This window comes from Salvelinus sp. IW2-2015, unplaced genomic scaffold, assembly GCF_002910315.2.
Source record: "Salvelinus sp. IW2-2015 unplaced genomic scaffold, ASM291031v2 Un_scaffold2145, whole genome shotgun sequence".
NCBI classification, from domain to species: domain Eukaryota; kingdom Metazoa; phylum Chordata; class Actinopteri; order Salmoniformes; family Salmonidae; genus Salvelinus; species Salvelinus sp. IW2-2015.
The window spans coordinates 83,179-97,659 of NW_019943477.1; the positions used below are offsets into that span (position 1 = coordinate 83,179).

The window sequence follows — 14,481 nt, forward strand, 5'->3', positions numbered from 1 at the left end:
CTGATGCACGAAAACCCAGCCAACTGTATATTATCCATGTTGTCGTTCAGCCACGACTCGGTGAAACATAAGATATTACAGTTTCGAATGTCCCGTTGGTAGGATAGTCTCGAGTGGAGAGGTCGTCCAGTTTATTTCCCAGCACGTTGGCCAATAGAACAGATGGTAGAGGTGGGCTCCCTGTATTTCAGTCTTCTCTTCATGCCTATGACAGGGATTTGGGCCTGGTCCGGTATCTGCAGTAAATCCTTTGCGTCCGACTCGTTAAAATAAAGAAATCTTGGTCCAGTGAGGTGAGTAATCGCTGTTCTGATATCCAGAAGCTCTTTTCGGGTAGCAGAAACATTATGTACAAAATCTCCTCTGGCGCCATTATAATGATTTAAACGATTTAAAGCCACATGACTCACAAGGAAGTAGTAGAGATGATCAATCAGGAAGAAACAATGATTTATTACATAAGGTTCCCACTATGTACTTGACAGATGAGAACTACAAGCTTGAAGTAAAGTCCATAGATTGAAGTTTTACAGCACTTTCATAAACTGTAAATCCCCCCATAACCAAACTGGTGGAGACATGGGTAATTGTGCCAGGAAACTGTTCATCACACACACACACACAGAGTAGGCTGTCCTTTTTAAGGGTTGAGTTCGTGCCCGAATACATCGCAGACGCATGACAGATATTACAACGCTTGAATAGGTATTTAACAAATCATGGCTGTATTCCCTAGGAACCAAACAGAATAAAATGGACGCAAACGAAACAGGGAGGGACCTACCTGAATTTGTCCAATAGAAACTAGGTTTGCGAATTGTCAGGTGCCTCACGATATGATATTATCACCATAGTGAGGGACCTTGCCAAACATATTGGTCACTGTATGTCTGCTGCAGAGGCAAGAGAGAGACATTAGAAAACAAGTTTTGATAAATTGGAAATAAAGATGGAGAGAAAGCTACAGGATGAACAATACTGGAGTTTTGGTACAGGTACAGGCAGTCTCCTTTGACAGTATCGCTATACACCGAGTGTACAAAACATTAAGAACACCTTCCTAATATTGAGTTGTCCTCAGAACAGCCTCAATTCGTCGGGGCATGGACTCTACAAGGTGTCGAAAGCGTTCCACAGGGATGCTGGTCCATGTTGACTCTAATCCCCGTCTCAAGGCTTAAAAACCCTTCTTTAACCCATCTCGTCCCCTTCATCTACACCGATTGAAGTGGATTTAACAGGTGACATCAATAAGGGATCATAGCTTTCACCTGGATTCACCTGGTCAGTCTGTGTCATGGAAAGAGCAGGTGTTCTTAATGTTTTGTACTCTCTGTGTAATATCATCAAAAATAACATTGCGATACGTAACTATCGATTCCCCCCTTCCCCCCCATTACTAACATAAATGCCACAATTTGCGAGGGCTTGGACAAATGACCCCAGCTAACCACATCCTGGTTGAACAAGACATTTGAGAAAGGATAAGTAGCATATAGTTTTTAAACGTGTTCATGCTTTTCTCCTCTGACCAAAAAACAAACAGCTGTTTCCAAGTGGCCGTGACAGATATCACAACTGTTCAGTGAAGGACTCAGGTAGGATACACATGCCTATCCTTTTCCGTTTGCCTACTAACGAATCGACATCTCAATAACTTATTGGTTTCCAGGTCACAGAGGAGAGAGGGTGGAGGACGGACTTTTGCCCAAATGAGAAAAGGCCACACTGGCCGTGTCCCAGAGCATTGTGACGGACTGATTTACAAATACTAATGAGTAGTTATTTATGATGCAAGGTGATTTGTAGATCAGTCAGTCGTGACCAGTCTCCTCTGAGGCCTCCAGCCAGGCTCCAAGGTGAAATTTCCCTTAGGTATAGATCCAGGATCAGCTTCCAATCCCACAATCCTAACCTTATCCATAGTGGGGGGAAAATGTTAAACTGAACCCAGATCAGAGTCTAGGGGCAACTTCACCCTACACTTCCAGCCATCCTCAGTCTCTCTCACTGCAGCACAGTCCTCTTCACCACACGGCCATCTTTGTCGATGGCAAAGTTATAGTTCTTAGGGTTGTCCAGGGCTTCCTCGATACGCTGGTCCAGGTTCTCCATGTTGATGAAGCTCTTGGCCTCTTCCTGGAACAGAGCCATGTATGTAGAGAGTTGAGACATTGATGCATTGACACGACAACAGTCTAGTTTCAGAGGAAAACAACTTCCGCCAACATGGCGCCGCATTTGTTTCCAATAACAATATAATCAATAACGAATATAATAACGATCAATAATACAATAATAATAATAATAATCAATAACAATAATCAATAACGATCAATAGTCAATAACGTAACTTTGGCTTTCAAAAGGTTGACCAAACCTCTACATACCTGAATCCGCATTATCTCCTCTCCCTTCTCTTTAACAAAGATTTCCATGGTCTGCTCTCGCAGAATGGCTGCCTCTGTCTTCTTGACCTCAGCCACTTCCACCTCTTTCTGAACTCTCAGTTCCCTAAAAGGCAGAGAACGAGAGAGAGGAGGGAGAGAGAATGTTTTTTATGGAAATGATTTATGGATCATTTGATGGAGGTGGACATGAAAAGGTCAGTGAAAACTGAGGTTGCCATTTGGGACAAATCAGAACCGATGTCCTGTTCCTTCCTGACCTGATCTTGAGCATGCGGAGATTCTCCTCCTGGTTCCAGGTCATGAGGGAGCGGTGCTCCTCCGCCTCCTGCTTCGCCCTCTCCTCCGCCAGGGAGCCCACCTCCTCTTCATACCTCTTCCTCAGCATCTCCTCCTTGAACTCCAGCCTGTCAACCACATAAACACTAATCACAACCACATTCACGGACCACAACATTATAGCCGTCTGTCTGTGTTCTCCATACTGAAACCTCCAAAACACTTCTTCTGTAAAAGTGAAAGTCACCCAGTCAAATACTACTTGAGTAAAAGTCTGAAAGTATTTGGTTTTAAATATACTTAAGTATCAAAAGTAAATGGAATTGCTAAAATGTACTTAAGTATCAAAAGTATAAATCATTTTAACTTCCTTATTTTAAGGAAACCAGACGGAACAATTTTCTTGTATTTTTAAAATATATTTATGGATAGACAGGGGCACACTCCAACACTCAGAATAGAATTTACAAACAAAGCATTTGTGTTTAGTGAGTCCTCCAGATCAGAGGCAGTAAAGATGACCAGGGATGTTCTCTTGATAAGTGAATTGGACCATTTCCCTGTCAAACTGTAACATGTACTTTTGGGTTTCAGGGAAAATGTATGGAGTAAAAAGTACATTTTTTTTTTTTAGGAATGTAGTGAAGTAAAAGTTGCCATAAATTTAAATAGTAAAGTACAGATACCCCCAAAAACTACTTAAGTCGTATTTTAACTTAAGTACTTTACTGTCCTAATTACGTTGGTAACCAGTTTATAATAGCAATAATGCACCCCGGGGATTGTGGTATATGGCCAATATACAGCTGTATCCAGGCACCCCACGTTGTGTCATGCTTAACAACAGGCCTTAGCCGTGGTATATTGGCCATATACCATACCCCCTCGTGCCTTATTGCTTAATCATAGCAGTCAACGAGTTAAACAGACATCCATTAATGGAAAATGATCTGGCGAGTTTAATAAGGGCAAATTATATTTTCTCTTGCCACATTCAAATTCCTTTATTGTCATATCTTGTAATAATAATCATTTTGAGGAAACCCACATTTTGCTTCTAACGTCATTACAATTTACTATGATATTCATTCTTAATTGGCTCAATAACGTTATGGAAAAAGTGTTTATTGTATAAATATGGCAACTTCTCTCTTGCTGTGAAAAAATAAATTGGGCTAGTTTACTAATAACCATGGCGGAGTTAGTGCCTACAAAAAGACGCCATATTTATCTTTATGACTATGAATGGGATAACTGAAAGCAAGGTAGCTAACGTTACTTACTTATTATCAGTAATGAAACTGATCAGTCAGACAATTTCACTTTTATACAGAACTAGCTATCAGTAACCTTCGATTTAATCTTAGATTTTGGCCTGAAACACACCACGTCTGAAACATAAACGTGTACGTGCATTGGTCTAGCCTTACCTCAGCGCTCTCATGATCAGGTCATATTCTGTGAATCTCTCCCTGAGGACCACCATCTCCACCGGGTCGACGGGAGGTGGCGTTTTGATGCGCCCCTCTTTGGATTTGGCCTTTGGGTCGTTGCGGGTCTTCCTACCCCGGACAGCCTCCACAAGCACGGCTCCACGGGGGGCGAGAAGCCGGATTACCGGGGTACTTCTGGTAATAACTTGAAACATACTGACTGACAATCGACTGCTTACTCTAATAGTTTATGTGCAAATATTTACCTACAACTATCAATAAAATGCGTGAATGTAGTTAACGGAAACATACAAGTTGCTTTACGAAGCAGCCATGTTGAAGAAAGAAATCCCGGAAGCATTCCCAAGGTTACCTAAATAACTTCCGGGTCAATGTCTAGGTTGAAGTACAAATAGAACAATGAGACAGATATTTCACCGGATGTATAAATGTGAAGCATCTAGTTGGCGTTTCCACTCACTACCAAATAAGTAGTAACTATTTTATTTTTATTTTTTATTAACAACAAATCAATACAGAAAGTACTTAAGGGAACACAAGTATATATAGATTATATATAATGGACAATCGATCTAGGGGGTACAATATCACATTACAATTACACAAGGACCCTATTAAGGGATATACATACACTTACAATTCTAATAGCTTTTTGTTTAGAATCAGCTTGATCCCCTCTGTCAAAGACGCTTGGACCTTATTTTTTGATATTTTCAGTGGTATTGTTAACAAACATAAACAATTTGATGTTACTTTAATGGACAAAAAAAATGCTTTTCTTTTAAAAACAAGGAAACGTCTAAGTGACACAACTTTTTGTTCAAAAGCTGGAAACGGCAGTTTACACAGAACCACCTTTGACAAATAATTCTCAGTGTGAAAAAGCGTCCCATGGTCCGTTTTATCAACGAGCTCAATGTATTCCAAACACTGGTGAGTAGTAAACAATGCCTCCATCTGGTATGTTCTAATGAGAACTGTCTGGGACTTGTTGTTTCCTACACAAAGATATTTTACTTATTAAGTCAAAGACAAAATTAACTACAATATACTGGTCTCAAATATATTAGCATAACTAGGCTACACATAACCACAATGTAAAATGAGAGGCTTTTCACCATATTAAAACGTGTCCCAGCGCAACATGCCTATCTCTGCCCACTTGGGCGTCGTTTACGGAGCGCTCTTTGAAATAAGCGCTCGTATCGTCGCATACCAATTGATCTCACCACACCGGCTAGACCAAAACATTGCTTTTAGTTGCCTGGCTTGCTAGGTTAACATTTACTGAATACATTTTGAAACAGATATGTTTATTGGTGTTAAATTAGAGAAAGTTTACTATTTGGAGCACCAGGCTGCTGATGTCATGCAGAGGCTGTCGTTTTGGGTTTATACTTTTTCAAAACGACAGCGACACGTTTGATGTTGGACGACAATATAAAGTTTATGATGTCACTACGACAATTGTCTACAGACGTCGATGGACGGACTGTAAACCGGCCTTAGTTGTAATTGTAGCATTGACTTGAAATCACCTCAAAACAAGACATGGTATCAATAACAAGATGAAACTCTAGCTGAAACGAGCCACGTACGATTCTCTACATGGCAGTTTCTTGTCATTGTTGCTGGCCATCCAGAATCACATACTCACCGACTTCTGCCCCATTGAAGAGTGCGCATTGTTTTCATGACTGTCAGCAAACACATATATAACTAACTATTTGGTCTAGCATAGCTACTGCCAAAGCCATTCATCCGCGGTTACTACTGTTTACCAAATTAAAGTTAAATAAAGAGCTACAAATAATGTTTCTATGAAAGATAGCTATGCCTCAAAGATTTTTGGGTCAAAGTTGAAACTTTCAGCTAACGTTAGCAGCTTAAGCTGCTAAGCTGCTAACGTATGTGGAAGGGGATGACACAACCTTCAAAACCACAATGTCTTTCGGCATTATTTCAGTAAATATTTGTTGTGTTAGTATAAGATTACAGATATATGTCAAACATTTTAATTAAATGAATATACTTTTTTTTGATATATTACATGCTTTTGCTCTTCCACTGCGTTAGATGTCGCAGTGAGACAGATTTGAACTAGTTTCTTGTTCCTTTTCAGCGAATCTCCCGCTCAAGATTTGCGGGCTTCCTAGCAACCGCCCTTCGATACGAACTGTGAAGGAAGCGAAGCGCCCCTGGCTCGGAGACAACAGCAACATGGAGCCTCAAGAGCCGACTTCTCCCACAGACGAGGCAGATGTCAACAGAGTAAGAAATGTTCATTTTGTTGTATGAGCTACAATAAACAGGCAATCTTTGGTGTGCGCAAAGTTACAGCGACTGAGGTATAAAATAAACAGGAGTTTAGGTGAGACAAATGCGGAACCACCCCCCGATTGACGTTAACTAACGACGTTATCTACCCGAGATAGCTAACTTAGCTACCAGTAACATGGCTAGCTTAGCTAACGTTAGATACATAAAGTAGTACAGTCACATAGAACAAGGAGCACAGTGGTGTGGGTTTTCTACAGAAACATTGAGTAGGTTAACTACATGTATTTGACCCATAAAACATTCACATGTCTTGCCTGCTTTCCCTAACCCCAAACATAGGTAGTTAGTAACGTTAATTAAGATACAGTAACAATCAAACTAACTTATTTTCAGAGGTAGACTGGATCTAACAGTCAAATACTCCATCTAAACTTGAATCGCTTCTCAATTGCGATACGGCTCAAGAAACATAAAGCCCTTTACTTTCATATCACATCAACATAAATTCACAAATGAAAAATATACACTTCCTGTATACTGTGTTAACCGGCTTTATCACAGTTACAGCCGAGAGTATTTTTCAGTGAACACGTTTCTGGTGGCCTTCTGTTACACACAGAAGTGTTAGGAGCATGCAAGACAGATGGCTAATTCGATCAGGTGGTCCCTCTGTCTTCCGTAAACATGCGCTGTAACATGGAGATATGGCCGTGTGGGAACACTAACCCTATAAACATGTGTATCAATGTAACTTTAAAAAAAAATGTAATTGTTTTACAAATTCTCGCCGATATGAAAGATAATGTAGAAATTGAGCAAGTTAAGTTGAATAAACTGCTTGGGGTAACCCTGGATTGTAAACTGTCATGGTCAAAACATGTTGATACAACAGTAGCTAAGATGGGGAGAAGTCTGCCCATAATAAAACGCTACTCTGCCTTCTTAACAGCACTATCAACAAGGCAGGTCCTACAGGCCCTAGTTTTGTCACACCTGGACTACTGTTCCGTGGTGTGGTTAGGTGCTAGAATGAGGGACTAGGGAAAATTTGCTCAGAACTATTTGATTTTGAACAGGGCAGCACAGTTGGCCCTTGGATGTACACAGAGAGCTAACATTAATAATATGCATGTCAATCTCTCCTGGCTCAAAGTAGGGGAGAGATTGCCTTCATCACTACTTGTATTTGTGAGAGCTATTGACATGTTGAATTCACCCAGCTGTCTGTTTAAACTACTGGCACACAGCTCAGACTCCCATGCATATCCCACAAGACATGCCACCAGAGGTCTCTTCACAGTCCCCAAGTCCAGAACAGACTATGGAAGGTGCACAATACTACATAGAGCCATGACTACATGGAACTCTATTCCACATCAGGTAACTGATGCAGCAGTAGAATCAGATATAAAAAACACCTTATGGAACAGCAGGGACTGTGAAGAGACAAACACAGGCACAGACAGACATACACACATGTATTATGGGTTTTGTGTTGTAGATATGTGGTGGTAGAATAGTTTTAAAATTGTAAAACTGCCTTAATTTCGCTGGACCCCAGGAAGAGTAGCTGCTGTCTTGGCAGGAACTAGTGGTTATCCATAATAAACCCCAGGAAGAGTAGCTGCTGTCTTGGCAGGAACTAGTGGTTATCCATAATAAACCCCGGAAAGAGTCCTGCTGCCTTGCAGGAACTAGTGGTTATCCATAATAAACCCCAGGAAGAGTAGCTGCTGCCTTGGCAGGAACTAATGGTTATCCATAATAAACCCCAGGAAGAGTAGCTACTGCCTTGGCAGAACTATGGTTATCCATAATAAACCCCAGGAAGAGTAGCTGCTGTCTGGCAGGAACTAATGGGGATCCATAATAAACCCCAGGAAGAGTAGCTGCTGCCTTGGCAGGAACTAGTGGTTATCCTAATAAACCCCAGGAAGAGTAGCTGCTGCCTTGCAGGAACTAATGGTTACCATAATAAACCCCAGGAAGAGTAGCTGCTGCCTTGGCAGGAACAATGGGGATCCATAATAAACCCCAGGAAGAGTAGCTGCTGCCTTGGCAGGAACTATGGGATCCATAATAAACCCCAGGAAGAGAGCTGCTGCCTGGCAGGAACTAATGGGGATCCATAATAAACCCCAGGAAGAGTAGCTGCTGCCTTGGCAGGAACTAATGGGGATCCATAATAAACCCAGGAAGAGTAGCTGCTGCCTTGGCAGGAAACTAATGGGGATCCATAATAAACCCCAGGAAGAGTAGCTGCTGCCTTGGCAGGAACTAATGGGGATCCATAATAAAACCCCAGGAAGAGTAGCTGCTGCCTTGGCAGGAACTAATGGGGATCCATAATAAACCCCAGGAAGAGTAGCTGCTGCCTTGGCAGAACTAATGGGGATCCTAATAAACCCCAGGAAGAGTAGCTGCTGCTTGGCAGGAACTAATGGGGATCCATAATAAACCCCAGGAAGAGTAGCTGCTGCCTTGGCAGGAACTAATGGGGATCCATAATAACCCCAGGAAGAGTAGCTGCGCCTTGGCAGGAACTAATGGGGATCCATAATAAACCCAGGAAGCAGTAGTGCTGCTTTGGCAGGAACTAATGGGGATCCATAATAAACCCCAGGAAGAGTAGCTGCTGCCTTGGCAGGAACTAATGGGGATCCATAATAAATACAAAATACAAATAAGGGCCTTCCTGTGTTTCCAAAACTGTACCGCAAGCGATGCATGTTAAAACCGAGTGTTGGGGCTCTATAAAAAAATATATATTAAAAATATATATATTATCCCCTACAGAATGACTGTTGTGTATAATGTAATCGAACTGAGAGTCATGGTCAAGTGCTAGCTTACTAGCCAGTCAACATAACTTATTAGGTTGCTGGAGCGGTCACCCTCAGGTCTGTCATTGAGTAGAAGGGAAGTAATCCAGCTGCTGTCTATGATCCACAATTAATAGCAACTAGCTATAGCTATGCAGATGTGCTAATGCTCCTATGTTCAGAACATGAGCTGTTGTTTGAAGAGTTAGTGTTTTATTCTGTGATGTTGCGGTTTTATTGAGGAGTTTTTGTTTTCTTCTCCATGTTTCAGAGGACTGAGTCATGGTTCCATCTCCCAGCAGAAGAGGACAGGAGTCAGTTCCTGGGTCTGGGTAAGACACCAGTCCACCTTGCTATGGAGGGTCAGTCTCAGCACTGTGCCAACCATACGTACAGACAGACTTTCAACATGACAAGGGACTGGCAACTCCAACAACTAGATGACAGATTTGGCTCTTTGAAACTAGCCGTCTGTCTGTGTCTGTCATAAAACAACCCGTCTGTTATGTTTTGTAACATGGGTCTCACAGATGAATTAATCACCGGAAATGATAGAGATGACGTTGTAATACATGTCGTTGTTTTTAATATGTAGACTTTTTTTTTCATTAGAATTTCAGGACAGTTGTCTGTCACCTGCCCTCGCTCTGCTGCCAGAGTACGACTTCTCGGGATACTCTCTCTTCCAACAAACAACAGACTTAGAGTTTGCCCCTTTAAGGTAACGCTTTCTTCCATTAGAAAATCAAATTGTTTATTAAAATAATAGTTTCATTACTCTAATGAACAAAGGTCACTATATCAGTATGAATCGTGTTAGGTTATTGAAAAGGAACCCATGCTTATGTTATGCATGTCTCCTGTTTGTCTTGTCAGGGGGTCTCCAGACGTGTCTGTAGCCTTTGAGAGGTTTCTGACACCGCAGGCCCAGAAGGGCAGTAGCGGCGTTGTCCAGCCGTCTGACCCTCACCGTGCCTCTCTGTCCCAGCATCCTCTAGCCTACACCTCCACCCTGTCTGAGGTCAGCTGATCTTTCTCTACCTGTAACCTTCATATAGTAACCAATGCTTGCTACTTCTTGTCCCTCTTACTGTGCTAGCCTGCCAAATGGAGCTAACACCACCAGATCACAGAGCTAAATGGAGCTAACACCACCAGATCACAGAGCTAAATGGAGCTAACACCACTAGATCACAGAGCTAAATGGAGCTAACACCCAACCATGATCTCCACAGAGCCTAAATGGAGCTAACACCACCAGATCACAGAGCTAAATGAGCTAACACCACAGATCACAGAGCTAAATGGAGCAAACACCACAGATCACAGAGCTAAATGGAGCTAACACCACCAGATCACAGAGCCTAAATGAGCTAACACACACCAGATCACAGAGCTAAATGGAGCTAACACCACCAGATCACAGAGCTAAATGGAGGCTACACCACCAAGATCACAGAGCTAAAATGGAGCTAACACCACCAGATCACAGAGCTAAAATGGAGCTAACACCCACAGATCACAGAGCAAATGGAGCTAAACCACCAGATCACAGAGCTAAATGGAGCTAACACCACCAGATCACAGAGCTAAATGGAGCTAACACCACCAGATCACAGAGCTAAATGGAGCTAACACCACCAATCACAGAGCTAAATGAGCTAACACCACCAGATCACAGAGCTAAATGGAGCTAAACACCACCAGATCACAGAAGCTAAATGGAGCAACACACCAGATCAACAAGTACTAAATGAGCTAACACCACCAGATCACAGAGCTAAATGGAGCTAACACCACCAGATCACAGAGCTAAATGGAGCTAACACCACCAGATCACAGAAGCTAACACCACCAGATCACAGAGCTAAATGGAGCTAACACCACCAGACACAAAGCTAAATGGAGCTGACACCACTAGATCACAGAGCTAAATGGAGCTAACACCACCAGATCACAGAGCTAAATGGAGCTAACACCACCAGATCACAGAGCAAATGGAGCTGACACCACCAGATCACAGAGCTAAATGGAGCTGACACCACCAGATCACAGAGAAGAGCTAACACACCAGATCACAGAGCTAACACCACCAGATCACAGAGCTAAATGAGCTAACACACCAGATCACAGAGCTAAATGGAGCAACACCACCAGATCACAGAGCTAAATGGAGCTAACACCACCAGATCACAGAGCTAAATGGAGCTAACACCACCAGATCACAGAGCTAAATGGAGCTAACACCACCAGATACACAGAGCTAAATGGAGCTACACCACAGATCACAGAGCTAAATGGAGCTAACACACCAGATCACAGAGCTAAATGAGCTAACACCACCAGATCACAAGCTAAATGGAGCTGACCACCAGATCACAGAGCTAAATGGATGCTGACACCACCAGAATCAGCAGGAGCTAACACCACCAGATCACAGAGCTAACACCACCAGATCACAGAGCTAAATGGAGCTAACACCACCAGATCACAGAGCTAAATGGAGCTAACACCACCAGATCACAGAGCTAAATGGAGCTAACACCACCAGATCACAGAGCTAAATGGAGCTAACACCACCAGATCACAGAGCTAAATGGAGCTGACACCACCAGATCACAGAGCTAAATGGAGCAACACCACCAGTCACAGAGCCAAATCAAATCAAATCATCAAATCAAATTTTATTAGTCACAACACATGGAGCAGATGTTAAGCGAGTGTAGCAAATGCTTGTCTTCTAGTTCCGACAATGCAGTAAAACCAACAAGTAATCTAACCTAACAATTCCACAACTACTACCTTACACACACACACAAGTGTAAAGGATAAAGAATATGACATAAAGATATATGAAGAGAGTTGGTACAGAACGGCATGGCAGATGCAGTAGATGGATAGAGTACGGTATTATACATATGAGATGAGTACTGTAGGGTATGTAAAAATAAAGTGGCATAGTTTAAAGTGGCTAGTGGGACATGTAATACATTAAAGATGGCAAGATGCAGTAGATGATATAGAGTACAGTATATACATATTGAGATGGTAATGTAGGGTATGTAAACATTATATTAATGGCATTGTTTAAAGTGGCTAGTGGTACATTTTTACATAATTTCCATCAATCCATTTTTAAAGTGTGAGTTGAGTCAGTATGTTGGCAGCGGCCGCTAAATGTTAGTGGTGGCTGTTTAACAGTCTGATGGCCTTGAGATAGAAGCTGTTTTTTCAGTCTCTCGGTCCCTGCTTTGATGCACCTGTACTGACCTCGCCCTTCTGGATGATAGCGGGGTGAACAGGCAGTGGCTTGGTGGTTGTTGTCCTTGATGATCTTTATGGCCTTCCTGTGACATCGGGTGGTGTAGGTGTCCTGGAGGCAGGTAGTTTGCCCCTGGTGATGCGTTCTGCAGACCTCACTACCCTCTGGAGAGCCTTACGGTTGTGGGCGGAGCAGTTGCCGTACCAGGCGTGATACAGCCCGACAGGATGCTCTCGATTGTGCATCTGTAGAAGTTTGTGAGTGCTTTTGGTGACAAGCCGAATTCTTCAGCCTCCTGAGGTTGAAGAGGCGCTGCTGCGCCTTCTTCACAACGCTGTCTGTGTGGGTGGACCAATTCAGTTTGTCCGTGATGTGTACACCGAGAACTTAAAACTTCCACCTCTTCCACTACTGACCCGTCGATGTGGATAGGGTGCTCCCTCTGCTGTTTCCTGAAGTCCACAATCATCTCCTTTGTTTTGTGACGTTGAGTGTGAGGTTATTTTCCTGACACCACACTCCGAGGGCCCTCACCTCCCCCTGTAGGCCGTCTCGTCGTTGTTGGTAATCAAGCCTACCACTGTAGTGTCATCCGCAAACCTGATGATTGAGTGGAGGCGTGCATGGCCACGCAGTCGTGGGTGAACAGGGAGTACAGGAGAGGGCTCAGAACGCACCCTTGTGGGGCCCCAGTGTTGAGGATCAGCGGGTGGAGATGTTGTTACCTACCCTCACCACCTGGGGCGCCCGTCAGAAGTCCAGGACCCAGTTGCACAGGGCGGGGTCGAGACCAGGGTCTCGAGCTTGATGACGAGTTTGGAGGGTACTATGGTGTTAAATGCTGAGCTGTAATCGATGAACAGCATTCTCACATGGGTATTCCTCTTGTCCAGATGGGTTAGGGCAGTGTGCAGTGTGGTTGCGATTGCGTCGTCTGTGACCTATTGGTCGGTAAGCAAATTGGAGTGGGTCTAGGGTGTCCGTAGGGTGGAGGTGATATGGTCCTTGACTAGTCTCTCAAAAGCACTTCATGATGACGGAAGTGAGTGCTACGGGGCGGTAGCGTTTAGCTCAGTTACCTTAGCTTTCTTGGAACAGGAACAATGGTGGCCCTCTTGAAGCATGTGGGAACAGCAGACTGGGATAAGGATTGATTGAATATGTCCGTAAACACACCAGCCAGCTGGTCTGCGCATGCTCTGAGGACGCGGCTGGGAATGCCGTCTGGGCCTGCAGCCTTGCGAGGGTTAACACGTTTAAATGTTTTACTCACCTCGCTGCAGTGAAGGAGAGCCCAGGTTTTGGTAGGGGCCGTGTCAGTGGCACTGTATTGTCCTCAAAGCGGGCAAAAAAGTGTTTAGCCTGTCTGGGAGCAAGACATCCTGGTCCGCGACGGGGCTGGTTTTCTTTTGTAATCCGTGATTGACTGTAGACCCTGCCACATACCTCTTGTGTCTGAGCTGTTGAATGCGACTCGATTTTGTCTCTGTACTGGACTTAGCCTGTTTGATTGCCTTGCGAGAGAATAGCTACACTGTTTGTATTCGGTCATGCTTCCGGTCACCTTGCCCTGGTTAAAAGCAGTGTCGCGCTTTCAGTTTCACGCGAATGCTGCCGTCAATCCACGGTTTCTGGTTTGGAATGTTTTTATCGTTGCTGTGGGTACGACATCGTCAATGCACTTCCTAATGAACTCGCTCACCGAATCAGCATATTCGTCAATATTGTTGTTGGACGCGATGCGAACATATTCCAATCCGCGTGATCGAAGCAGTCTTGAAGCGTGGATTCAGATTGGTCGGACCAGCGTTGAACAGACCTGAGCGCGGAGACTTGTTGTTTGAGTTTTTGTTTGTAGGCTGAATCAACAAAATGGATCGTGGTCAGCTTTTCCGAAAGGGGGCGGGGGAGGGCCTTATATGCGTCGCGGAAATTAGTATAACAATGATCTAGGGTTTTCCAGCCCTCGGTACACA

The 14,481-nt window shown here is 43.5% G+C and overlaps 2 protein-coding genes across 5 annotated transcripts in view; one reads left to right on the plus strand and one right to left on the minus strand.

Annotated features, from left to right (window-relative positions):
* Positions 1-433: 433 nt before the first annotated feature.
* On the minus strand, positions 434-4,499 carry mrps26 (mitochondrial ribosomal protein S26). The gene is made up of 4 exons (XM_024140452.2): positions 4,118-4,499; positions 2,669-2,815; positions 2,391-2,514; positions 434-2,139 (listed from the first exon to the last, which is right to left on the minus strand). The coding sequence occupies exons 1-4, from the start codon at positions 4,333-4,335 to the stop codon at positions 2,008-2,010; spliced, it is 621 nt and encodes a 206-aa protein (XP_023996220.1). The 5' UTR covers positions 4,336-4,499; the 3' UTR covers positions 434-2,007.
* Positions 4,500-4,918: 419 nt separating this feature from the next.
* Positions 4,919-14,481, plus strand: part of alms1 (ALMS1 centrosome and basal body associated protein) — a 29,986-nt gene continuing 20,423 nt past the window's right edge. For all 4 annotated transcript variants that reach the window (XR_011476446.1, XR_011476448.1, XM_070440037.1 and 1 more), the window contains exons 1-5: positions 4,919-5,074; positions 6,264-6,412; positions 9,515-9,575; positions 9,856-9,964; positions 10,120-10,264. Coding sequence is in view for 2 of the 4 variants with exons in the window: in XM_070440037.1 (XP_070296138.1) it covers positions 6,362-6,412; positions 9,515-9,575; positions 9,856-9,964; positions 10,120-10,264 (366 nt within the window). In the remaining 2 variants the exon portion in view is untranslated. The remainder of the gene's footprint in view (positions 5,075-6,263; positions 6,413-9,514; positions 9,576-9,855; positions 9,965-10,119; positions 10,265-14,481) is intronic.

Coding starts and splice junctions, on each gene's coding strand:
- mrps26 (XM_024140452.2), bottom strand. CDS start 4,335: ATGTTTCAAGTTATTACCAGAAGTACCCCGGTAATCCGGCTTCTCGCC. Junction 2,515..2,668: donor CTCCGCATGCTCAAGATCAG/GTCAGGAAGGAA, acceptor TCTGCCTTTTAG/GGAACTGAGAGTTCAGAAAG. Junction 2,140..2,390: donor AGGAGATAATGCGGATTCAG/GTATGTAGAGGT, acceptor GCTCTGTTCCAG/GAAGAGGCCAAGAGCTTCAT.